This window comes from Cornus florida, unplaced genomic scaffold (assembly GCF_030987335.1).
Source record: "Cornus florida cultivar Cherokee Brave unplaced genomic scaffold, ASM3098733v1 CherokeeBrave_3.0.0_Hap2_Chr10, whole genome shotgun sequence".
NCBI lineage: Eukaryota > Viridiplantae > Streptophyta > Magnoliopsida > Cornales > Cornaceae > Cornus > Cornus florida.
The window spans coordinates 117,610,227-117,633,907 of NW_026775580.1; the positions used below are offsets into that span (position 1 = coordinate 117,610,227).

The 23,681-nt window shown below is 38.4% G+C and overlaps 1 protein-coding gene across 1 annotated transcript; it reads left to right on the plus strand.

The window, feature by feature from the left end:
• The first annotated feature begins 2,329 nt into the window (after window positions 1–2,329).
• Window positions 2,330–19,469, plus strand: LOC132278472 (S-adenosylmethionine synthase 2-like). The gene is made up of 2 exons (XM_059780255.1): window positions 2,330–2,364; window positions 17,929–19,469. Exons 1-2 carry the CDS (start codon window positions 2,330–2,332, stop codon window positions 18,764–18,766), a joined length of 873 nt encoding a protein of 290 aa, XP_059636238.1. The 3' UTR covers window positions 18,767–19,469.
• Window positions 19,470–23,681: the final 4,212 nt, after the last annotated feature.

Here is a 23,681-nt window from a genome sequence, read left to right on the forward strand (position 1 = left end):
ATAATTATTTGGGGGGTGGATGTCCAGAGAAGCATCTAGTTCATCAGGACCAGCACAAGAGCTTGATTCACCTTCAGGGGGAGAACGGTCAACAAAACCGTCTCTGTACCCTTCAGCATACCGGATGGCACTGGTCCTGGTAAAGCGAGCAAAGAGAGCTTCATACCCCCTTCGACTCTGCCGATCATGTTCATCAGGGAAGACTGTTCGTTTAGGAGTTTTTCCTGGGAGTTCGCATGAGACAACCGTTCAGCAATGAATGAGCGCTGAAGGTCTCCCTTTTCGGCTTTGAGAGAGTCCCTTTTTGTCAGAGCCACACTCTTCTCAGTTTTCAAGATATCAACCTCATCATAAAGAGAATCCCGTTCGGTCTTCAGGGAATCCCGTTCAACTCTGAGGGAATCCCTCTCGTTTGCCAGACCGTCTCTCTCTGCCTTTTAGTCAGCAACTCCCTTCTCTGACTCCCTAAGCTTAGACTCCAGCTCAGCAACTCTAGCCTCAAGAAGATTCTCTGCTTCAACAAACCTTTTAAGGCCCACAGAGAGGGATTTAAGCTTTTTGTTCAGAGTTTCAATTATTTTTTGAAAAGTGAACATCTCGAATAAAGTCTGCATGAAGAAAAAGAAATTCAGGTCAGACTAACTACTAAGGAGTCATAACAGAAAAGGAACACATTTCAGTGAAAGAAGAGTCACCTCCATAGCAGCGGTTGGGAACCGTTGGAACATCTCACCAAAGGATAGCTTGTTCTGGATTTCAAGGTCTTTGGGGGTCCAGAAACCCCTTATAGAAAGCAAATGAGGTGAGGGGGTCCTTGTATATTGAGTTAGTGGGGCCAATGGTTGATCCATCTTCACGGCTGAGCAAAGGTCGCCATGGAAGAACGGATGGAATTGGACCAGAGGTTCTGGCCGACTCGCCTTCAGGAATGAAGAACTGGGCAGGGGGCGATGGTTCAGTAACCCTGAAGGAAGCCGTTCTGATCCTTCGGGTCGGTGGGATATCACTCTGATCATGACCGCCCTCAGGCATTGGCCTTTTTCCTAAACTCTTTTCTGACAGACCAGCATTAGCTGGCCCCCCATTGTCTTCAGAATTTCCAGAATCCTGAGTGCTCTCTGAGGAAGTGTCGGACGAGATGTTTGAAGGCATAATGACGGGGGCAGCAGGACGGATCTCAGCAGTATGGCCCACAATAGGGTTCTCAGCATGGGTGAGCTCAGAGGGCGCATCAGCAAAACGGTTTGAGACTTGAATCACAGCTGGGGCAATTGCAACTTGCTCTAGGGCAATCGCAACTTGCTCTGGGGCAGAGACAGCAAAGAAAGATGATGTGGAAGCAGGTGTTGGTGATGATGATATGATAGCAGGAGCGTTAAAAGGGGTGGGAGCAGGATGCCTCCTTTTGCTGAACGATGGGATCTGAATGTTCTCCATTGTAGACCCTAAAAGAGAGATGTCAGAGAGATTATCAGATGTAAGCAAATCAGTAGCTGAAGGGACATTGTTCAGCACACTTTCTTGCAAGGTATCTAGCCTAGCCCTGCAGACGCTATAAACTAGTTCATCATGGGGAATTTGAAGGCATCTACAAAGAAAAGTGCAAAAACGGGGAAGACAACTTTCACAGTGGCATTCGGTAGGATGTGTTTTTCAGCTTTTTGTAGCCAGAGACAGAACATGCTCCAAAAGAAGAAGGGATAGTGAAGGATTGGCCGAGCAGAGTCTGCCAATTCCCTCCAACCACAATTAAATTTCGTCTCTAACCTTTTTCAAATGAGTTTTTATTAGTGCAAATCGACCGTTTGTTAATAGGAAAGAAATGACAGTACAAATCATTTTGTGAAATCTTGTTAATCCGATAGCAGAGGAGAAGGTCAATAATGTCAAGATTGAGACCCCTATCACAATTCAAGAGTAGGAGGACTGAAATTACCCTAAGAAAGTTTGGGTTAACTTGTAGGGGGCAGAGCCCCAATTTGTTGAAAGCATAACAAAAGAACGGGTGTAGGGGGAACCTAATGACGTTCAAGTGAACGACGGAGAATAAAACTTCCCCAGGAAGAAGACCCTCACCAGATCTCTCGTCTAAGTTTATTGGGTAGACTCTCGGAGAAACGTCGCGAGGAATGTAATTCTTGGATCGAATGGCGTTCAGGTTAGGGGAAGCCATAAATAAGGGGAAGAGTCCTAGGCAGTAAAGGCATCTTTTTAGGAAAGATTTAAAAAAAAGACTAACCTTGAAAGTTTGTGATGAACTCAGCAACGGCACGATAGCTAAAAATCGAAAAGGAAGGACTTGCCGGAGAAATTGAAAAGGATCGCCGGAATGTGTAGGAAAGCAACAGAGAGTAGAAGTGAGAGGTAAGAGGAAGGGTGAAGGTTGAAAGACCAGAATTTATAAAGAGGAGAAGTAAAGGCGACATGGAACTCAAAAGGTCAAGGCAAAAAGTGGCGCTGCAGATCTCGAAACTTGGGTTTTTGTGCCAGCCGTTCGATTCCTCGAGTCATTGCTCCAAGCCGTCAGACCAAGATCATGTCCTTTCAACAATCTCACCCTCATTAATGAGGAAAGAGATTATTGGGGGCAAATGAGGACACCAAAATGACCCGGGTTTGGTGTGATCCGCATTGCAGAGGACGGGTGTGATACCCCTCGATTCTAGAGCCACGGGTGATCAAGTCCGAGCACAGAATACAAGGGATATCAAACAATTGATATTTAAGCAAGCATTGGAATACAAGATGAATTAAGAATAAATAAATAAGCTGAAAAGAAAACTAAATAAATAATCCTCAAATAAAAATAATTAAAAATCCAATAATAAAATCCCCCAATCCTCTGATACCAGTGATTAATTAAACTACAATTCGGGAATCCATATTGTGGACCCCTAATAATATTCTAACTGAAATAAAACTAATAATTAAACCATAAAGAAGAGTCCTACGTAGAGTCGGAAGAGTGAATGACTGTCTCTGCTTGGCACGAATAATCTCTAAGACTGGAACTGACGAACACCTGAAAAATAATGGTGGGTCAGGCCCACATACAAGTTCTAATCTACTACATCCCAAACAGAGACCCGATACACGTACGCATCCTAATTAATTCAACAATATCTAAATAGTCCATATATAGATATATACACACTAAAGGAACCTCACTAGACTATAGAGTTGTCTTAACCTGAATAGTAAGCAACATGCAAAACGCACATATAGTGGGCATGAGTACATAGGCCTACCAGGGTACACAACTACACTATATCTAGCTACACATCCCTGGCAATATACGCACCCTAACCACTGATCCTGAGACTCAAGCTCATATCATGACGTATAATTATATATTTAAAATCCGTCCTATCCAACCATCAAAATAAACTATCCAATTATTATTTAATAAAAATATGTCATCCAACTATTCCGTTGACCTGACATGAATAAGTATGACTTAACACTATGGTTAATCCGTTCCCTTATTGAAAATAGGTAGGACTTAACTCGTAAGTTAATCCGTCCCTAATATGCCCCCATCCCATAATGGTGCCACCATGGTATCAATCATATACGTCGTAAATAAATATCTAATGAATCTATTTACATTAAATCATGAAATCCACTTCTTAATGAATCTATTTATAAATATTCGATATTGATCCATCAACTAAAAATCACAATATTAGTTTGATATCTCAGCATTTAATCAGACTAACATTTAAAAATATTTTATGCCAAAAACATCTAAACAAAACAAAATGAAAAGAAGACATACATAGAATAATTTAAAAAAAAATAATTTACTTAATTACTCAATCCAATCCCATAAAAACATTTATTTTCTTTTTCCCTTTCCTCGTTCAGTGTGCATGCTTTATGAGAAACCTAAATTACCAATGTCATTATATATCAACCTAATTCTTCATTACAAAAATTCTCACTGACCCTGTTCGGCGTGCCGATTAAAAACAAAAAAACCAAATATTCCATCACAGCACAATCTGATTCATATATGCTAGAAGTTTATGTTTTATATTTATATTCCGTAAAGCAATTATCAATTTATTATTGACCTCCTCGTTCGGTGTGCCTACATATAAAAAGTAAATCTCTAATTTTCCTCACAGGACAAACGGATTCACGCTAAGAAAATTTTATGTATAAAAAAATAAATAAATAAAGAATTAGTCACCACGTCCAGTACAGCGCCACCAACGGTGCCCAATTTATGTTAAAGATCCTATCAACCAATCTATGTTCTAGAATTGTCCCAATTATAATTACACAATATATAAACACGCCTTGAACATCATAATTACAATCTGTGCATCAATTTATTACAATATAAAAATTCATCACAGATCCATTATAAAAACACATGAACTGAAAATTTTAAATTAATTTATGTAATTAGATCCAATTAATTTATTTACAAAACCTAGAATTAATCTAGCATGCATAGAGTATGAATCAAAGGAGAAGAGAAGAGTTTAGAACTTGCTTTTAGGGATTTGATAAAAACCCTAGCCTCCTTCTTCCTTTTTCTCTTCCTTCTTTCTCTCTCTAAAATATAGTACGTGATATATTTTCTAACCTCTTTCACAACCCTATAGGTATATATTTATAGGCAACTAAAATAACCCTAATTCTTTTCCCAATCCAAAACAAACTAAAATAAAATAAAAATAAAATAAAATAAAATAAAATTTAAATACTAAAAAAAAATAACCTAAATATATGTTACGTATAATCTATGTGTGATCCTTTTTATATGTAATATATAAATATATATTAGATTATTTCTAAAAGACTTTCCTTATATGTATATATATTTATTTATTTATTAAATATACATATACATGGGTAATTATCCGTACCCATTAAATCCCTTATCTAAGTAGTCCGTGGAGCCCAATTGGTTGGTCCATTACTACTATCCATATCCAATTCCTTAAAAATATAAAATAAAAAAATAAAAAATAAAAAAAATAAAACAATTAAATCAATTAACACATTTAACAAATAATTAAATCAATTAAACAAGTAAACAATTAGCCAAGAAATCAACTAAATAATTAAATGCAATTAAAATAAATTTTTAAAAAAAATACCGTTGAAAAAAATACCGAGACTATCCTTTTAAAATCAAGGGTATTACATTCTTCCCCCCTAACAAAAGGAATTCCGTCCTCGGAATTCGCCCTTACCTTCTTCCATTATATCGGGAAACTGTGAGCGAATGACATCCTCTTGTTCCCAAGTAGACTCAGCCTCACTATGGTGACTCCACTGGACACGCACTAACGATATGACTTTATTGCGAAGGACATGATCCTTACGGTCAATAATGCGACACGGTGGCTCCACATATGTTGCATCCGGCTGCAACTCAATCTCTCCCACATCGATATGCTGATACCGATCTTCATCTCGCAGAAATTTTCGCAACATGGAAACATGAAACACATTGTGCACTCGATCCAAATGATCTGGAAGTGCCAACCAATAAGCTACAGCTCCAACGCGATCGGTAATCATAAATGGACCAACGAACCGTGGTGATAACTTCCCTTCCTTCCCAAAGCGCATTACACCTTTCATAGGAGACACTTTGAATAGAACCTGATCCCCAACCTGAAACTCTAATGCACGAGTACGACGATCCGCATAACTCTTCTGCCTACTCTGGGCAGTGCGCATGCGATCCCTAATAAGAGCAATCTTCTCAGAAGTATCCTTAATGAACTCATGACCCAAAAATCGGCTCTCGCTAACCTCCATCCAACAAACAGGAGATCTACATGGTCGTCCATATAATGCCTCAAACGGTGCCATACCAATAGTCTTCTGAAAACTATTGTTATATGCGAACTCCACCAGTGGCAAATACTCCTCCCAATGGCCCTTAAAGTCAAGGACACAAGAACGAAGCATATCCTCCATTATCTGATTAACCCTCTCAGTCTGTCCATCAGTCTGAGGATGATAAGCAGTGCTAAGATGCAACTCTGTACCCAAAGCCTGCTGAAAACTCTTCCAAAACCCTGATACAAAGCTCGAATCCCTATCCGATATAATAGATAACGGAATGCCATGTAATTTCACAATCTCTGTAATGTAAAGTTTCGCCAACTGTTCCGAAGTGTAATCAGTGCGAATAGGTAAGAAATGAGCAGATTTAGTCAACCTATCAACGATGACCCAAATGGAATTGTGATTCTTAAACGAGTTAGGTAATCCCTCTACAAAATCCATAGAAATGCTCTCCCATTTCCACTCCGGTATCGGCAGTGGCTGTAGAGCTCCTGGCGGCCTCTAATGATCAATCTTGACCATCTGACAAGTACTACATCGTGAGACAAATAGAGCAATGTCCCTCTTCATACCTGCCCACCAAAACTGCCACTTCATATCCTGATACATTTTGTCACCTCCAGGATGAACTGAAAACTCAGAGTGGTGAGTCTCAGTCATCACATCCTTCCTCAACTTATCAGCAGAAGGTACCACTAACCGTCCCTTGTACCTCAAACCTCCATCAGCCCCAACATAGTAGAATGGAACCTCTCCGGAAGCTATCTCTGCAACTTTATCAATGCACTGTTGATCCGTGAGTTGTGCCTTCAAAACTTTGTGAATGATAGAAGGTGTAACTACCATGCAAGCCAAGAAAGCATCCGACAATTCATCCACCCTCTTCAACGCATTCCACTCAGTAGTGAATAGAGTGGAAAGACTACCAACAGGTCGACGACTGAGTGCATCTGCCACCACATTCGCTTTCCCTGGATGATACTGGATAGAGAAATGATAGTCTTTCACAAACTCCAACCATCGGCACTGTCTCATATTCAGCTCTCGCTGAGTGAACAAGTACTGCAGACTCTTGTGATCACTAAATAATCTGAAGGATTCACCCAACAGATAATGCCTCCAAATACGTAAGGCAAAGACCACCGCTGCCAACTCCAAATCATGTGTTGGATAATTAAGCTCATGAGGCTTAAGCTTCCGAGATCCATACGAAATTGGTCGCTCCTTCTGTATCAAGACACATCCCAGACCCTGCAAAGAAGCATCTATGTAGACAAGATACTCAATCCCGCTCTGTGGGGTAGACAAAACCGGTACAGAAGTCAACTTAGTCTTCAGTTTATCAAAAGCTTTTTGATAATGTTCATCCCACACGAACCGTACACCCTTCTTAGTCAGATGAGTGAGTGGTCCAGCTATCTTTGAGAACCCCTGGATGAACCTTCTATAATAACCTGCCAAACTGAGAAAACTCCGAATCTCGGTAGGTGATGTAGGCTGTCCCCACTCAACCACCGCTGAAACCTTGGCTGGATCCACCGCTATTCCCCTTTCTGACACCACGTGACCCAGAAATTTCACTTCTCGCTGCCAAAATTCACACTTCTCAAACTTGGCATACAACTGATGCTCACGAAGCGTCTGTAAGACTATCCGAAGATGTCTAGCATGATCATCCTCTGACCTCGAGTAAATCAAAATGTCATCTATGAAGACAATGACAAATTGATCCAAGTAAGCTCTGAAGACTCTATTCATTAAATCCATGAAAACCGCTGGTGCATTAGTCAACCCGAACGGCATCACCCGAAACTCATAAGATCTATATCTAGTGAGAAACGCTGTCCTCGGGACATCCTGCTCCCGAACCCGAAGTTAATGATATCCAGACCGCAGATCAATCTTAGAGAAATAAGTAGCTCCCTTCAACTGATCAAACAAGTCATCAATCCTGGGCAAAGGATACTTGTTACGAATAGTAACCTTGTTCAACTCCCTGTAATCTATACACAAGCGGAGCGAACCATCCTTCTTCTTCACAAATAAAACCGGTGCTCCCCAGGGTGAAGTACTCCTGCGAATGAAACCCTGGCTGAGTAGCTGCTGAATATGATCCCTCAGCTCGAGCATCTCCACTGGTGCCATCCTATATGGTGCCCTAGCAATAGGCGTAGTGCCTGGAGCTAAGTCTATCACAAAGTCGATCTCGCGACTAGGCGGCAACCCTGGAATCTCCTGAAATACATCCGGGTAATCCTGTACAATTGGTATGTTATCCAATAATACAGTAGTCCCCTCATCCGTTTCCTCCTCCATATGAAACAAATAGGTGTTAGTGATCCCCTTAGAACGCGGCATAGTGACGACGTACATGTCCTGACCAGGTATGGTGAAAATAACTAATCTATCATAACAATTAACTTGGGCATGGTAATGCGATAACCAATCCATCCCAAGTATCACGTCATAAGTGTGCATGTCCAGGACCAATAGATTGGCTAGAAATCTGAGTCTACCAATATCTAGTGTCACAGGCCCATCACTCTCATGTAAAATGGCTGTATCGCCCAATGGTGTAGAAATACCTTGAGGTTTAGTGCATACCCTCGTCCTTATCCCAGATAAAGCAACAAAAGTCCTAGCTACAAATGAGTGTGTAGCACCCGTATCAAATAAAACACGTCCATGCAAACCATGAATAGGAAACTTACCCTCAACAGCCTGAGGTGCCCGAACATCCTGTGGCATGGGGTTGTACACCCTGCCATAGTGCAACTGCTGCGGTGCCTGTCCCTGAGGCTGCGGCGGCGCTGGTAAAGCCAGATATGTCTATCCCTGAATCCGTGAAACCTGTGGAGCTGGTAAAGGCATTGGTGCCCTCTGCCCCTGCTGCACATGTTGTCCCTATCTCTGTCCCTGTCTTACTGTAGGACACTGCCTGGAAGTGTGACCATACTCTCCACAAGTATAGCAACTACCCTGGAAAGTACCAAATGGCCCCCTCTGTCGGTTAGCCTGTGGCTGACCCTGTCCTGCCTGTGGTCCCCCATTCTGCTGCCTCTGAATAGGTGCCCCATTCTGCTGAGCATCTGAACCACCCTTGTGCTTCTTCCAAGGCTGATGTCCCTGGAATTTGCCCCTGTCATTCTGTCGGTGTCCGTTCCCATTCCCTTTCTCAGCTGACTGATTAGTAGAGTCTCGATCACCCCGCTTCTCACCCTTGGCCTGTCTGAAATCCACGGTCAACTGATACTGCTGTAGAGCGGCGTCTACCACCTGAGCATAAGTAGTATAGGCTGGACTACCCGTAATAGCTCTCTTGATAGACCACATCAGTCCCTTGACGAAACTGTTGTGCTTCTTTTCCTCTGTATCCACCTCCTCCGGTGCAAAAAGAGATAGGCGCGTGAACTGCTGCTCATACTCTGCCACTGTCATGTTCCCCTGTTGCAGATTAAGAAACTCAGTCTTCATGGCTGCCCTGATTGCATAAGGGAAATACTTTTCATCAAAGCGTGCACTGAACTGATCGTAAGTCAATGCCATCCTTTCCGCTGCGGTGGTAACTGACTCCCACCACTGTAGTGCATCCCCAACTAGCTTGAAGGTAGCAAGCATCTGCTTCTGAACCTCCGTGCACTGAACCAAGCGAAGATGTCGCTCGATGTCCTGTTTCCACTGATGAGCTGCTTTCGCATCGGTGGAGCCTGTGAACTCAGGTGGGCTCCCCTTTGTGAAAGAACTCCTAGCCTTCTCCCAAGTATCAATCCGAACAACCGGTGCTGGTAACGGTGCTGGCTGTACTTGAGGCTGATTCCGAAGTGCAGCGGTTACCCCTGCTTCTATAGCCCGAGCAATAAGGTCATTGATGTGAGGAGGAAACTCAGGATCTCCTCCCTGATCCCGAGTCTGCTGAATTTCCTCATGCTCCTCATAGAACTGACCCTCATCCTCCTGACGCTGCCTACGAGCCGCCTCCCTTCGTTGCTTGTTTCTCTGATTGTCCCGTCTTCTTCTAGCGTTAACCATTCTGTTAACATAGAAAGATAGACATTAGTACGATTTAACCGAACCGTAAAGAATACAACGAATCCTAGTCTTAGGCTCTAACTAAAAGAATACGCTACGCGGAAGTCTTAAAATGATAGAACCCTAGAGACATTTGAACCTGGAGTGCTCTGATACCAACTGTGATACCCCTCGATTCTAGAGCCACGGGTGATCAAGTCCGAGCACAGAATACAAGGGATATCAAACAATTAATATTTAAGCAAGCATTGGAATACAAGATGAATTAAGAATAAATAAATAAGCTGAAAAGAAAACTAAATAAATAATCCTCAAATAAAAATAATTAAAAATCCAATAATAAAATCCCCCAATCCTCTGATACCAGTGATTAATTAAACTACAATTCGGGAATCCATATTGTGGACCCCTAATAATATTCTAACTGAAATAAAACTAATAATTAAACCATAAAGAAGAGTCCTACGTAGAGTCGGAAGAGTGAATGACTGTCTCTGCTTGGCACGAACAATCTCTAAGACTGGAACTGACGAACACTTGAAAAATAATGGTGGGTCAGGCCCACATACAAGTTCTAATCTACTACATCCCAAACAGAGACCCGATACACGTACGCATCCTAATTAATTCAACAATATCTAAATAGTCCATATATAGATATATACACACTAAAGGAACCTCACTAGACTATAGAGTTGTCTCAACCTGAATAGTAAGCAACATGCAAAACGCACATATAGTGGGCATGAGTACCTAGGCCTACTAGGGTACACAACTACACTATATCTAGCTACACATCCCTGGCAATATACGCACCCTAACCACTGATCCTGAGACTTAAGCTCATATCATGACGTATAATTATATATTTAAAATCCGTCCTATCCAACCATCAAAATAAACTATCCAATTATTATTTAATAAAAATATGTCATCCAACTATTCCGTTGACCTGACATGAATAAGTATGACTTAACACTATGGTTAATCCGTTCCCTTATTGAAAATAGGTAGGACTTAACTCGTAAGTTAATCCGTCCCTAATATGCCCCCATCCCATAATGGTGCCACCATGGTATCAATCATATACGTCGTAAATAAATATTTAATGAATCTATTTACATTAAATCATGAAATCCACTTCTTAATGAATCTATTTATAAATATTCGATATTGATCCATCAACTAAAAATCACAATATTAGTTTGATATCTCAGCATTTAATCAGACTAACATTTAAAAATATTTTATGCCAAAAACATCTAAACAAAACAAAATGAAAAGAAGACATACATAGAATAATTTTAAAAAAAATAATTTACTTAATTACTCAATCCAATCCCATAAAAACATTTATTTTCTTTTTCCCTTTCCTCGTTCAGTGTGCATGCTTTATGAGAAACCTAAATTACCAATGTCATTATATATCAACCTAATTCTTCATTACAGAAATTCTCACTGACCTTGTTCGGCGTGCCGATTAAAAACAAAAAAACCAAATATTCCATCACAGCACAATCTGATTCATATATGCTAGAAGTTTATGTTTTATATTTATATTCCGTAAAGCAATTATCAATTTATTATTGACCTCCTCGTTCGGCGTGCCTACATATAAAAAGTAAATCTCTAATTTTCCTCACAGGACAAACGGATTCACGCTAAGAAAATTTTATGTAAAAAAAAATAAATAAATAAAGCATTAGTCACCAACAATGCGTCCAGTACAGCGCCACCGACGGTGCCCAATTTATGTTAAAGATCCTATCAACCAATCTATGTTCTAGAATTGTCACAATTATAATTACACAATATATAAACACGCCTTGAACATCATAATTACAATCTGTGCATCAATTTATTACAATATAAAAATTCATCACAGATCCATTATAAAAACACATGAACTGAAAATTTTAAATTAATTCATGTAATTAGATCCAATTAATTTATTTACAAAACCTAGAATTAATCTAGCATGCATAGAGTATGAATCAAAGGAGAAGAGAAGAGTTTAGAACTTGCCTTTAGGGATTTGATAAAAACCCTAGCCTCCTTCTTCCTTTTTCTCTTCCTTCTTTCTCTCTCTAAAATATAGTACGTGATATATTTTCTAACCTCTTTCACAACCCTATAGGTATATATTTATAGGCAACTAAAATAACCCTAATTCTTTTCCCAATCCAAAACAAACTAAAATAAAATAAAAATAAAATAAAATAAAATTTAAATACTAAAAAAAAATAACCTAAATATATGTTACGTATAATCTATATGTGATCCTTTTTATATGTAATATATAAATATATATTAGATTATTTCTAAAAGACTTTCCTTATATGTATATATATTTATTTATTTATTAAATATACATATACATGGGTAATTATCCGTACCCATTAAATCCCTTATCTAAGTAGTCCGTGGAGCCCAATTGGTTGGTCCATTACTACTATCCATATCCAATTCCTTAAAAATATAAAATAAAAAAATAAAAAATAAAAAAAATAAAACAATTAAATCAATTAACACATTTAACAAATAATTAAATCAATTAAACAAGTAAACAATTAGCCAAGAAATCAACTAAATAATTAAATGCAATTAAAATAAATTTTTTTAAAAAATACCGAGACTATCCTTTTAAAATCAGGGGTATTACAACGGGTCGGGTGTGGACAAACGGGATGGAGCAAGTTCGCGCAGGATGGGCCCAGGTCCATAAAGTCATTTCAGAAGCCCATGTTAAAATGAGGGAAGTTGAGTCCAGGCAAAGGGAAGTAGATAAGACCTAGGGCAAAGGAGGTTGTAACCGTCTATAAATAAGGGAAATCGAGAGGGAAAAAGGGGATTGGAGTGAAAAAGTTCTCTCTCTGTAAGAAGGGGAAATTCTTTGTACTTTCAATAATAAAATCTGAGTTCGAATAAATTGGTCTAATGCTCCAATAAATTCTTTAATAGAATATAAGTATATTCAAAATCTTCTTCTGGAGTGAGATTGTGAGATTGTAAATTGTAACTGTGGAGAAGATGAAAATAAAAATTATAATGAGAGAGGAGAAAAAAATATGTGAGGAATAAAATGAAAAAGAGAAAATAAAAATTAATAGGAGTCTTAGAAAAATATAGAAATTTTCACCAATTTTCACTTAAATATATATTTAATATTTAATTTTAATGTGTGTGGATATGCTGATGTAATGATGATGAGAGAAAGGAAAAAAGAAGAAGATAATACTAGGATCGAAATATTTTGCGTACACTATTAAATTTTATATTTGTTGAGGGGTTTAATGATATAAGAAAATAAAATATTTAGGTAAGTTGTAATGTATAAAGAAAAAAAAAATTTGGGAGCCCTCGAAAAAAAATAAAGAATAGAAATTTTTTAGGCCAACTATCAAATTTCTCTATATGTTGAAGTTTAATAATTAAAGAAAATACTATAATTGTTTTAGAAAATTTATAATACATAGAGAAATAAAAAATTATAGGGCCTGGCTGAGGCCTTAGGCAACTGCCTAACTTGCCTAATGCTCGAACAGGCCCTGCTCATACGCGTATATCATCATCACCACCACCACCACAAATCACACACTCACATATATCAACATCATCATTATCAATTCATCACGGTGATGAGCAAGGAAGACAGAATTGACGAAAATTGGAGCCCGATCTTGATATAACCCACAACGGCGCTCAAAATTGGAGCCGAATCTTGACCTAACCCACGACAACGACGATGTGAGACGGTGGCTTCAAGACTGCGACGGATTCTTCACCGCAGCAGAGCCATGAAAAAATGGTGCCTAATCAAATTTGTACCCACGGATCGACCGTAACAGAGCCCCGTAGCGAGCGAAACATCAATTGCCGTTGAAGATGGTGAGCTGCTCGTCGGCCGATGGTTGGAAGGTGTGGAGGTGGTGTCATGGCCGAAGCTTTCGGGTCTGGGTTAGGGGTGGTGGTGACAGTTGTGTGTGTGTATATATATATATATATATTTAGTCGATATACTAACCCCAGTTTCAGTCGCAAAACTGTTAAGGTTCCTATTTCTGTTCGCAAGTTTGATCTAAAAAAACCTGCCAGTGGCTTGATTTCATATTTCGCTCTGGACTTCATATTGCAGCCCTCGTTACTAGACTACCTTCTTCATAATCATCAGAATAGCAAAGGATTTGGTTAAGGCAACCAATTTGGGATAGTACTGGCCGATAAAGGCAACCAAATTTGGGCAAAACAACAATGTTTGGTTCTTTTGTTTCACCACTTATATTTTTAACCTGAGGATCCTATTTCCATTTTAAATGGATTTGCAACCGATTTTAGTCTTTGTTTAAAAGAGTAAAGGACATCAAGATATATATATATATATATATATATATATATATATATATATATATATATATAGAGAGAGAGAGAGAGAGAGATAGAGAGAGTAATTTGGTTATTTAAATATTTTGATATTTTATAATTAAAATTAATAAATTAGTGAAGGGTAAAATGAACTTTTCACATGTTTTAAGGTTTTGTTTGGATGAGCAATTTTATAAGGGGGTGTGGCTGTCCAAAAATAGGCTAATTTTCATTTGTTTGTCCTTACCTCAAATTTCAGAAAATGTCTTTATACTTTACCCAAAAAAATAATATATTGAAACTTTTTGTACTTTTACCTTAACAGACTATGTAGAATTGAGCAGCGTCTAACAAATGCAAAAAAGTCAAAAAGGTGGGATATTGTGTATATAAAATAGAAAAGTTATATTCTGCTGTGTTATAATTGTGTATATAAAATAGTAAAAGTAATTATATATAATAAAGTGTAGAATGTAAATTATGGTGCATAACATGTTTTTAAAATTTTCAAAATAAGTGTGTAGTCAGCAAACTTTTTGCAAAGTGTAGAATGCAAAGCAATCCTCGCATAGGAGATGCTGTTAATTTGGTAGTTTGGTATATGTTACCATCAAAAGTATGCATCCCAGATGACTTACCCACCCTCCCACCAAAACTCAAAAAAAAAAACAATGATCTTTAAAATTTGGGATTCTTACATTAGTCACATCAAGTTTGCTTCCCAACCCCAATTGAATCAAATGGTAGTCTGGTCCAACGAATATTTGATCTTTTGACCTAAAAGTCAAAGATCCCTGTAGGTTGAAAGCTTAATCCGACCTTACTTGTCAAAGTTGTGGAAGTAAGTACCTTATCTGTAGATTTTTTATTTATTTATTTTTTTTTCAAATGTAGATTCTTTCTAGATGAAATGGTTTTCAAAGAGAAAATGTTTTGTACAGAATGTTTTTGTACATTTGAAATTTTGAAGTCAAATCTATTCATATTAACTTATTTATTTATTTATTATAACTGTTTCTTTTTATTTGAGTCCTTGGTAGTCTAATTTAATAATTTTATATTCTTTTCATTTTGAATTATTTTATAAGACTCATTGAAGTTTACAATTTTCATTAAGCTAGCATGACAAAAAAATGTGATCCAATAAATTTTCACCAAGCTATCAACCATGGTGGGTCTAGGATTTTATTCTAGTAAATTACTTATATAAAAAAATTAAATTGGTGAATATAAAAACATAAATACGGATTAATACATTTAACAAATGGATAAATATTCTTGAAATTTTCATTTTTGAAATCCTAAAAAAAAAAAAAAAAAACACGAATCATAGTGGTATTTCTCGCCTTCTAAATAAAAGGTCAATTATTCAAGTTCTCATAAAAATACGTAGTTATGTGAGTATATTTATTGCCAAGATAATAAATAAAAAATAAAAAAATCAGACCACAAGAACACTAGTCATAAAAAATTTAGACCCCATGGGTCATGTCTACAATTTCTATAAAAATGCATGTAAAAAATTAAAATATAAAAGTTGAGTGAAGGTAGCTTCCCTATTGTTCACCAAGTGGCTCCTGGAATTGTGTGAGTTGTAATTTTCAAAACTAGACATTTTTTTTTTATATTGATGGAGGTAGTACTATAAATTAAAATTTTCTTTTATAAATTAGACTAATAATTTATGATATTAGCTAAATCATATTCATCCATTTTAAAAAATTACACTTGATAACTCTATTTAGTACTTTAACTCCCCAATTAAAAAAATTATCATATTATTTTTTAATATTTTAAAAAGTCTATCATATTACTCCCGCCTAATTAGTTTCCTGTCTAAAACTAATTGGATCGTATCACATAAAATCATGTGCAACAATTGCATCATTTTCGGATCAAAATAACCTTATAATTGGTAACAAAGAAATTGTCCTTCTCACACCATAATTTTAATTTAATAAAATATTAAAATACTGTCAAGAATATTATTGTCATTTCGCAACAAGTTAACAATTCCATCACAAAGAGGGAACAATATGATAATTTTTGAAAAAATTGTTTGATAATTAAGAGGATTAATAAAGGGATTTTTATGATTTTAACCCCTTATAAAAAAATATATATTGAATCGATTCTTTTCCATAAATATATCTGATGGCAACTCTGAATATGGAATTCAAATTCTCAACTCTATTTTAAACAAATGGAAGGTATGTCTTATTTGGTCAAAACTCAGATCTACCCAGTGGATTATGATATTTTAATGGTTATAAATCTTTAATGCCACCTATTATTACTGAGAACAGTGTAACAAGGCTATCCAGCTGATGACAGGTGGGGTAGTTGGGTTACAGGCTATAGCCGGTAAACGCGCCGACTGATGATTCAAATCGCCATCCGCAAAATACACCGGCATCCAACGGCTGAGAATCAATCACGAAAGATCACGTGAGCCGTCGATCTACTTGACCACACATCTCTGAATGAATCTTACCCAGAATACGACCAAAGGGCCACTGGATCCTCGCCTATAAACACGGCCCATCCCGGAGCACAAGACCCCATACTCGCAGATCCAACACAACTCTCTCTCTCTCTCTCTCTATGTAGAGAGCTCAACTCTTTCTCTCTCTACAAGGTACCATACCCATTTTTTTCTTGTTTGATTCAATTCTTGGGCTCTTATTTGTTTCTTTGTTTTGATATGTTTCAAGAAGCTTAGATTTGTGCTTTTGGGTTTAATAGAAGTGTTATGGTATTATCTATAGTTGTTGTTTTTAGTGTTTTTTTTATTTTGTTTTTCTGCTTCCAAATGCATAAATATAAGCTATTTTTGTCCTCGGAAAGCAAAATAAGCATTTGGAGTTGGGATTAGAGTGTTGCATTTACATTTCTGATGTCCATAAATGAAATTTAACCATGCAAGTCTGATGGATTAGTAATTGCTGTATGCTTTAATGGAATTGGTTGATTTTTGCTTGGATGGGTATTGAGATTGGTCTGTTTAATATCGCTTCTTTTACTCCTAGTATATCTATACAGAGCAACTATTGTTTCTAACAAATTAGATTTAAATTCATAAATTTTATTTTTGTATGGCAGTGATTTGTTTCTATGTATTACAATCAAATTTTTATAGGGTTTACTTATACAAAAAAGTTAAAAATTTATAGGGTTTTTTCTAGTTTAATTGAGCATTTATGTGTCACAAATGGTAAAACAAGGAAAGGAGAAAGATATGGGTTATATATCTTATATATATGTGTGTGTGTGGATTTGAAAAAATAAAGCTTAAAAGATTCCGAATCAAGATTATTTTTGTGGAGTTTATTTGTTAATGTATTTTTTTTTTTTTTTTTGTAAGTAAATCTTTTTAATATATTTTAATTTAAACTACTATAGGGTCCTTGGTCTCCAAATAGGTCCGCCCTGCTGACGGTCCTTTGGTGCACTAGTTAAAATTGTGAACTTTAGGGCTGTTAGTTTGTTCAAATAATGTGAAAAGTTATGCCAATGTTCAATCTTCATATTAACGCGCATGAGTGATATATATTATTTTGGGAGGAAAAACGTTACTAGGAATTACTGTTATATATTTTGTTGAAATTTCCCTTAGTTTTATTATCTACCATTTTCACAAGTCGTACCCATGTTCAATCTTCATTTGTGTTTGTTGTGCACCTTTAATTGAGAGATCTGTTCCCTAATTTTGATTTGCAGCTTAAACGAATTGAAGACCTTCTTATTCACCTCTGAATCTGTGAATGAGGGACATCCCGACAAGCTGTGTGATCAGATCTCTGATGCAGTGCTTGATGCCTGCCTAGAGCAAGATCCTGACAGCAAGGTTGCCTACGAGACTTGCACCAAGACCAACATGGTCATGGTCTTTGGAGAGATCACGACCAAGGCCAATGTAGACTATGAGAAAATTGTGCGTGACACATGCCGTGAGATTGGATTTGTTTCAGATGATGTGGGTTTAGATGCTGACAATTGCAAGGTCCTTGTCAACATTGAGCAGCAGAGCCCTGATATTGCCCGAAGTGTCCATGGTCATCTCACAAAGCGGCCCGATGAGATTGGTGCTGGTGACCAGGGTCATATGTTTGGCTATGCCACGGATGAGACCACTGAACTGATGCCTCTCAGCCATGTTCTTGCAACCAAGCTTGGTGCCCGCCTAACTGATGTCCGTAAGAATGGCACCTGCCCGTGGCTGAGACCAGATGGTAAAACCCAAGTGACTGTTGAGTACCACAATGACAATGGTGCCATGGTTCCCATTCGTGTCCACACCGTCCTCATTTCCACTCAACACGACGAGACTGTCACAAATGATGAGATTGCTGCTGATCTCAAGCAGCATGTGTTGCCGATAAGGGTTGAGCATGTCCAAGAATGGTCGGCCAATGGAGAAATAGTAGGAGAAGATTTAGGAGGATATCTATATATATTCAGCCACCTCACCAAAAGGGTTGTTACTAAACAACCGAGATTTGTGTTAATTTTAAAAGGAAATTTCGTCAGAAATAGAACATTGGGAGAGGTTGGCTGAGGTGATATAATAAAGTTCCTAAAAAATAGGGATTTAGTTATAAGAAAGGAAATTGAATCCTTATGGAAATGAAATTCAAAAAGAAAGGGGCAGCCACGTGAGCGTATGGGTCAAGGCTATAAATGGTTTTTCAGCCATTTAAAGGAATATTTCAGTCAAAGCTTGAAGAAAGAAGCTGCTAAAAATCAGCAACTTACTAGCAATCTTCCAGCAGCTTTCTACCGACTTATTAGCAATTAATATTTTCTTCAACAAAGGTATTTTATTTGAAGTAAGACGAAACAAGAGGAGAAGAGATGTGAAAGACTACTGGAATACGACTTATTTTCAGCAACAAAGTGAAGCAAATCAAGGAAAAGAGAGATTTCAGTAAAGATTTTCCCATTGAAACTGGAGCATCGATATTGAAGGCGAGGAATGTTGGGCCGTAGCTCGGTTTGAATTTGAAAAGGAAAAAATGATTGAAGCAAAAGAGATTTTCTAGCAATTAATTAGGAGAATAGGTTGAGATAGAACTTCTATAAATAGAAGTATTGTATTCCATTCCAATTAGTCCAGCACCACCACAAAACATGCATTTCAACTAAAAATGTTTTCAATTGACTCTACGTCATTTTTTCCTATCAATTTCTTTGTTTCAATTTAATGGCAATTGATTAGATCATTGTCAACTATTTCAATTCAGCCATTTACTTTCTTTCAATTTCAATTATGCCAATTTTAATTACGCAATTTTAGTTAGGCTTTCAATTCAATGGCAATTGATTAAATTCTTGCCATTGAATCGTAGTGACAATTGATTAAATTCTTGTCATTACTTGACTGATGGCAATTGATTAAATTCTTGCTATCACGTTTCAGTGGCGATCGATTAAATTCTTGCCATTGTGTTTGGCTGATGGCGATTGATTAAGTTCTCGCCATCACGTTCGGCCGGCGATTGATTAAGTTCTTGCCGCCTGTCTTCACTCGGCCATTCCATCCATTCAAACATTCATCAGCCGTTGCATTTCTTTAGACACTCTAAAAAGTCCTTGCTATAAACAAGGCATAAAAGAACCTTGGTGGGAGTTTTTACTAGTCTCTCTCCCACACAATCGCCTGAGAGTCAGCCATCGGAAAAAGGGATAGGCTGGTGTTCAATTACATATTTTGGGTATTTTGTACAAATACTCTGGCATGCCCGCGAAGAGTCCATCGACCGGCGTAAGGAACAAAAAACCGCGCGAACACGTTTTAGCACGCCCGGTGGGACCACTACTAAAGTGTATAAAAGAGGCAAATATGCCGCGGCTCACAAAAAATTCTAAGGCCGTGGCTACTGATGAAGATTTGGAGGAAGGCGATCAGCCAGTACAGGCTGAGAACTCTGCAGCAGGTCCTACTGATGAGTTAGCCGTACTTCAAGCACAGGTTAGCTCCTTGGTAGATGCAATGGGAAGGATGGGAGCACGCTACAACGACTTGCATGAAAATATGTCCCAACTCTCAACCTTTATTTTGAACAAGCCGACTCAAGCTAGCAGCTCCAACAATCAGGAATCGGCTTCTCAGCCGAATCTATCACAAGCTGCTCGGCCAGAGAGGGCAATTGAAACATCACAGCCATGGCCGCCAGTAGTGACACTCCAACCAGGTGCAACATCAAGTCAGCCGATTCATACGCTACTCACTTGGGCAGAAAGCTATCCTCAGCCTACGTTGGCAGGTTCTAATCAGCCACCAGTAGTAGGTTCGCAGCCACAGGTAATTCTACCAAACCCTCCTCGGATGCCTTTGAACTCGGGGGGCAATCAGATTAGGTGGAGGCCACCGAACCCACTGTATACTTATGTGCCGCCACAGGTAGGGCTTGGGGGGCAGAATATGGCTAATCAGCCACATGATTGGCCGAATTGCTATCAACCAGCGGCTAATCAGCCGCCAGTTTTTAATCAGGTACCACCAATATTAAATCAGCCACCTCAAGTCATGTTAGATAGAAGACAATTAGCTGATTTACTCACAGAAGAATATGGCCTGGAACTTAGAGGTGCCGGCCAACCAATTTATAGAACTCCTTATCCAGAAGTGGTAGACCAAGTTGAGTTCCCTAGAGGATATAAAGTCCCTGACTTTGTAACCTTTAGTGGAGAGGGGAATCAATCGACCGTGGAACACATTGGCCGATTCACGGTTCAATGTGGAGAGGCTAGTGTTAGCCCGTGGTTGAAATTGAGACTTTTTCCTAACTCTTTGACAGGGGCAGCTTTTTCATGGTATATTCGTCTACCTCCTAACTCTGTTTTTAATTGGCCACAGATGGAGGAATTATTCCACAATCAGTTCTACCGTACGGAGACAGAACCTACTCTGGCCGATTTATCCAGGCTAAGTCAATTGCCTAGTGAATCGGTCGAGACATTCATTGTAAGATTCAGGAAAGCAAGATTAAGATGTCGTGTACCTCTTCCAGAACAGGAGTACATTCGTTTGGCTTTGAACGGCCTTGATTTTGAACTTCGGAAGAGGTTTGAAGGAGTTCCATTTCGTGACATGTATGACCTGGCCGAGAAAGCTACCAGGTATGAGTTGATTCTCAAAGAGGAGAAAGAACGAAAAAATTCCTCTAAAGGTACGTACTATAGGGACCCCAACTATGAAGTTTATTCAACTGATATGGTCGAAGAGGAAGATTTTGAAGCTAATTTGGCCGAAGTCATTCTAAAGAAACCTTATGTATGTGACGCTTTAACAAAACCAAATGTATCCACCAGTGGTACTCAGCCATCGACTTCATCGGCCAGGAAGGGTACGGCTGATACTGGTAAGGTTTATACGTTTGATCTGGCCAAAACAGAACAAATTTTTGATCATTTGTTGGCCGACAAACAAATCGTTCTGCCAAAAGGACACAATATACCATCTACCAATGATTTAAAAGGAAGAGAGTTCTGCAAATTTCATAATTCATGGAATCATACTACTAACAATTGTTATGTATTTAGAAATGTATTGCAGAAATCTATCGATGAAGGTGTATTGAAATTCCCTGAAAAGAAGCCAGATGTAATGGGGGTCGATGGCGATCCATTTCCAAATATTGTCAGTACCAATGTAATCAGCCTGGCAACTGAAAAAGCCGCTGATAATGGTAGACAGGAAAGATTACCAAAAGTTCTTGGTAGTTCATCAGCCAGTAATGATGAGCAGAAAGTTAAGGACTTGGAAATTCAGTTAAGAGAAGCTCAAATTGCCCTCATCAACCATGGTTGTTGTCCAAATTGCAAAGGCCGAAGGAATGACTCAGACAAGAGGGGCTATTTCCAATCAACCAGAAAGCGCAGTGTCCATGAAAGGTTAGGCCATCAGCCTAGACAGAATCACGAAGAAATCAATCGATCAATATTTAGAGAAAATGGACCGAGGGCAGTGAGAATCATTCGGTCATCGTTGGCCGATAGAGTCCTGCCAGAACAACATTTTTATCCTAGTTTCAAAAGGAAACCAACAATTCAGTCAGAAATATGGGTTCAAAAAGGAGAAGAATCTAGCCGTGTAAGAACGGTTAGACCTCTTTTGGTTGACCATGGCAGATGGACTCGAGTAAGTCACCCAAAGTTTCCTAAGCAGCCTCCTACACGTACCCAAAAAAGGAGGATGCAAAGGAAAAATGCAGAACTCAAAAGGAAAGAAGACAAGATCGACCATGATCAACTAGAAAGAAAAAATGAACCAGTGGTGGCTGAAGATATGGAGGTCGCTACATCATTTGAGAATAAGGCATGCTTTTATGAAGAAAAAGATGATCAGCCCGACCAGGATCCAAAGCATGCGGCCAAGTACAGAATTCGTTTTGGTTCTCTCCCGGATAAGGTAAATTGTAACATGGTATTTGTTTTGCCTTCTGTGTTTGAAGCAAGGATAGAACCAACGGTGAACAGGGATGTTGAGTCAGCCAAGCAGGAGGAAAAGGCTGAATCTTCAGAAATTAAGAACGATTCGACAAGTTCATCGGCCGGGATAGGATTGATCTCTCAGGATCAGCCATCTAAGGCCGATAAAATCATTTTTGAAAAACCAACTTTGTCCATGACACAGCAGTTGAGGCCGTTGTATGTTAAAGTATGGGTTGAGGGTCAGCCAATCAATAGGGTTTTGGTTGACAATGGTTCGGTGGTGAATATCATTCCATCAACTACTTTAAAGAAATTGGGTAAAACCATGGATGATGTAGTTCCAACCGACGTGGCCATCAGTGGTTTTAATGGAGGATCTAGTAACACCAAAGGTATTCTACCTTTGGAAACTACTATTGGCGGTAAGACATCCTTTTACGGCTTTCTTTATCATTGATTCAACCGCGGCCTATAATCTCCTTTTAGGCCGAGATTGGATTCATCCTAACATGTGCATCCCATCAACCTTGCATCAAATGTTGATTTTTTGGGATGGAAATGAGGTAAAAATTGTTGAGGCCGATAACAAACCCTTTATAGCTAGGGTGTATACGGCTGAGGCTGCACTTTATGATGAAACTGTTGTACCTATCAAATTTGTTGGCATTAACAGGATGGGACGACCAGCAGCGGCAACAATGAAGAAGAATTTAATTAATGCTGATATTAAAGAATTATTGTCAGAAGCAGTTCGGCCGAAAATTGATATTTTCAGGTTGACCATCAAGGACATTGAAGATGTTACTGATGGATCACAAAACCAATGAAGAAAAGAAGCGGCAAGCTTTCAGGGCCGCTTGCATCAGACTGAAAGCATATCTGGCTGAGAAGAGACTGGCCAGAGAAGAACAACTATATGAAGAGGTATCGGCCAGCACGGCCGATATAATTGAAGAAGGTTTCGAAAAGCTGGATGCAATCCAACTTGAAGATTTGGAGTCAGCCCCTTCCAGGATGGAAGATAATAAAGCAGAGGT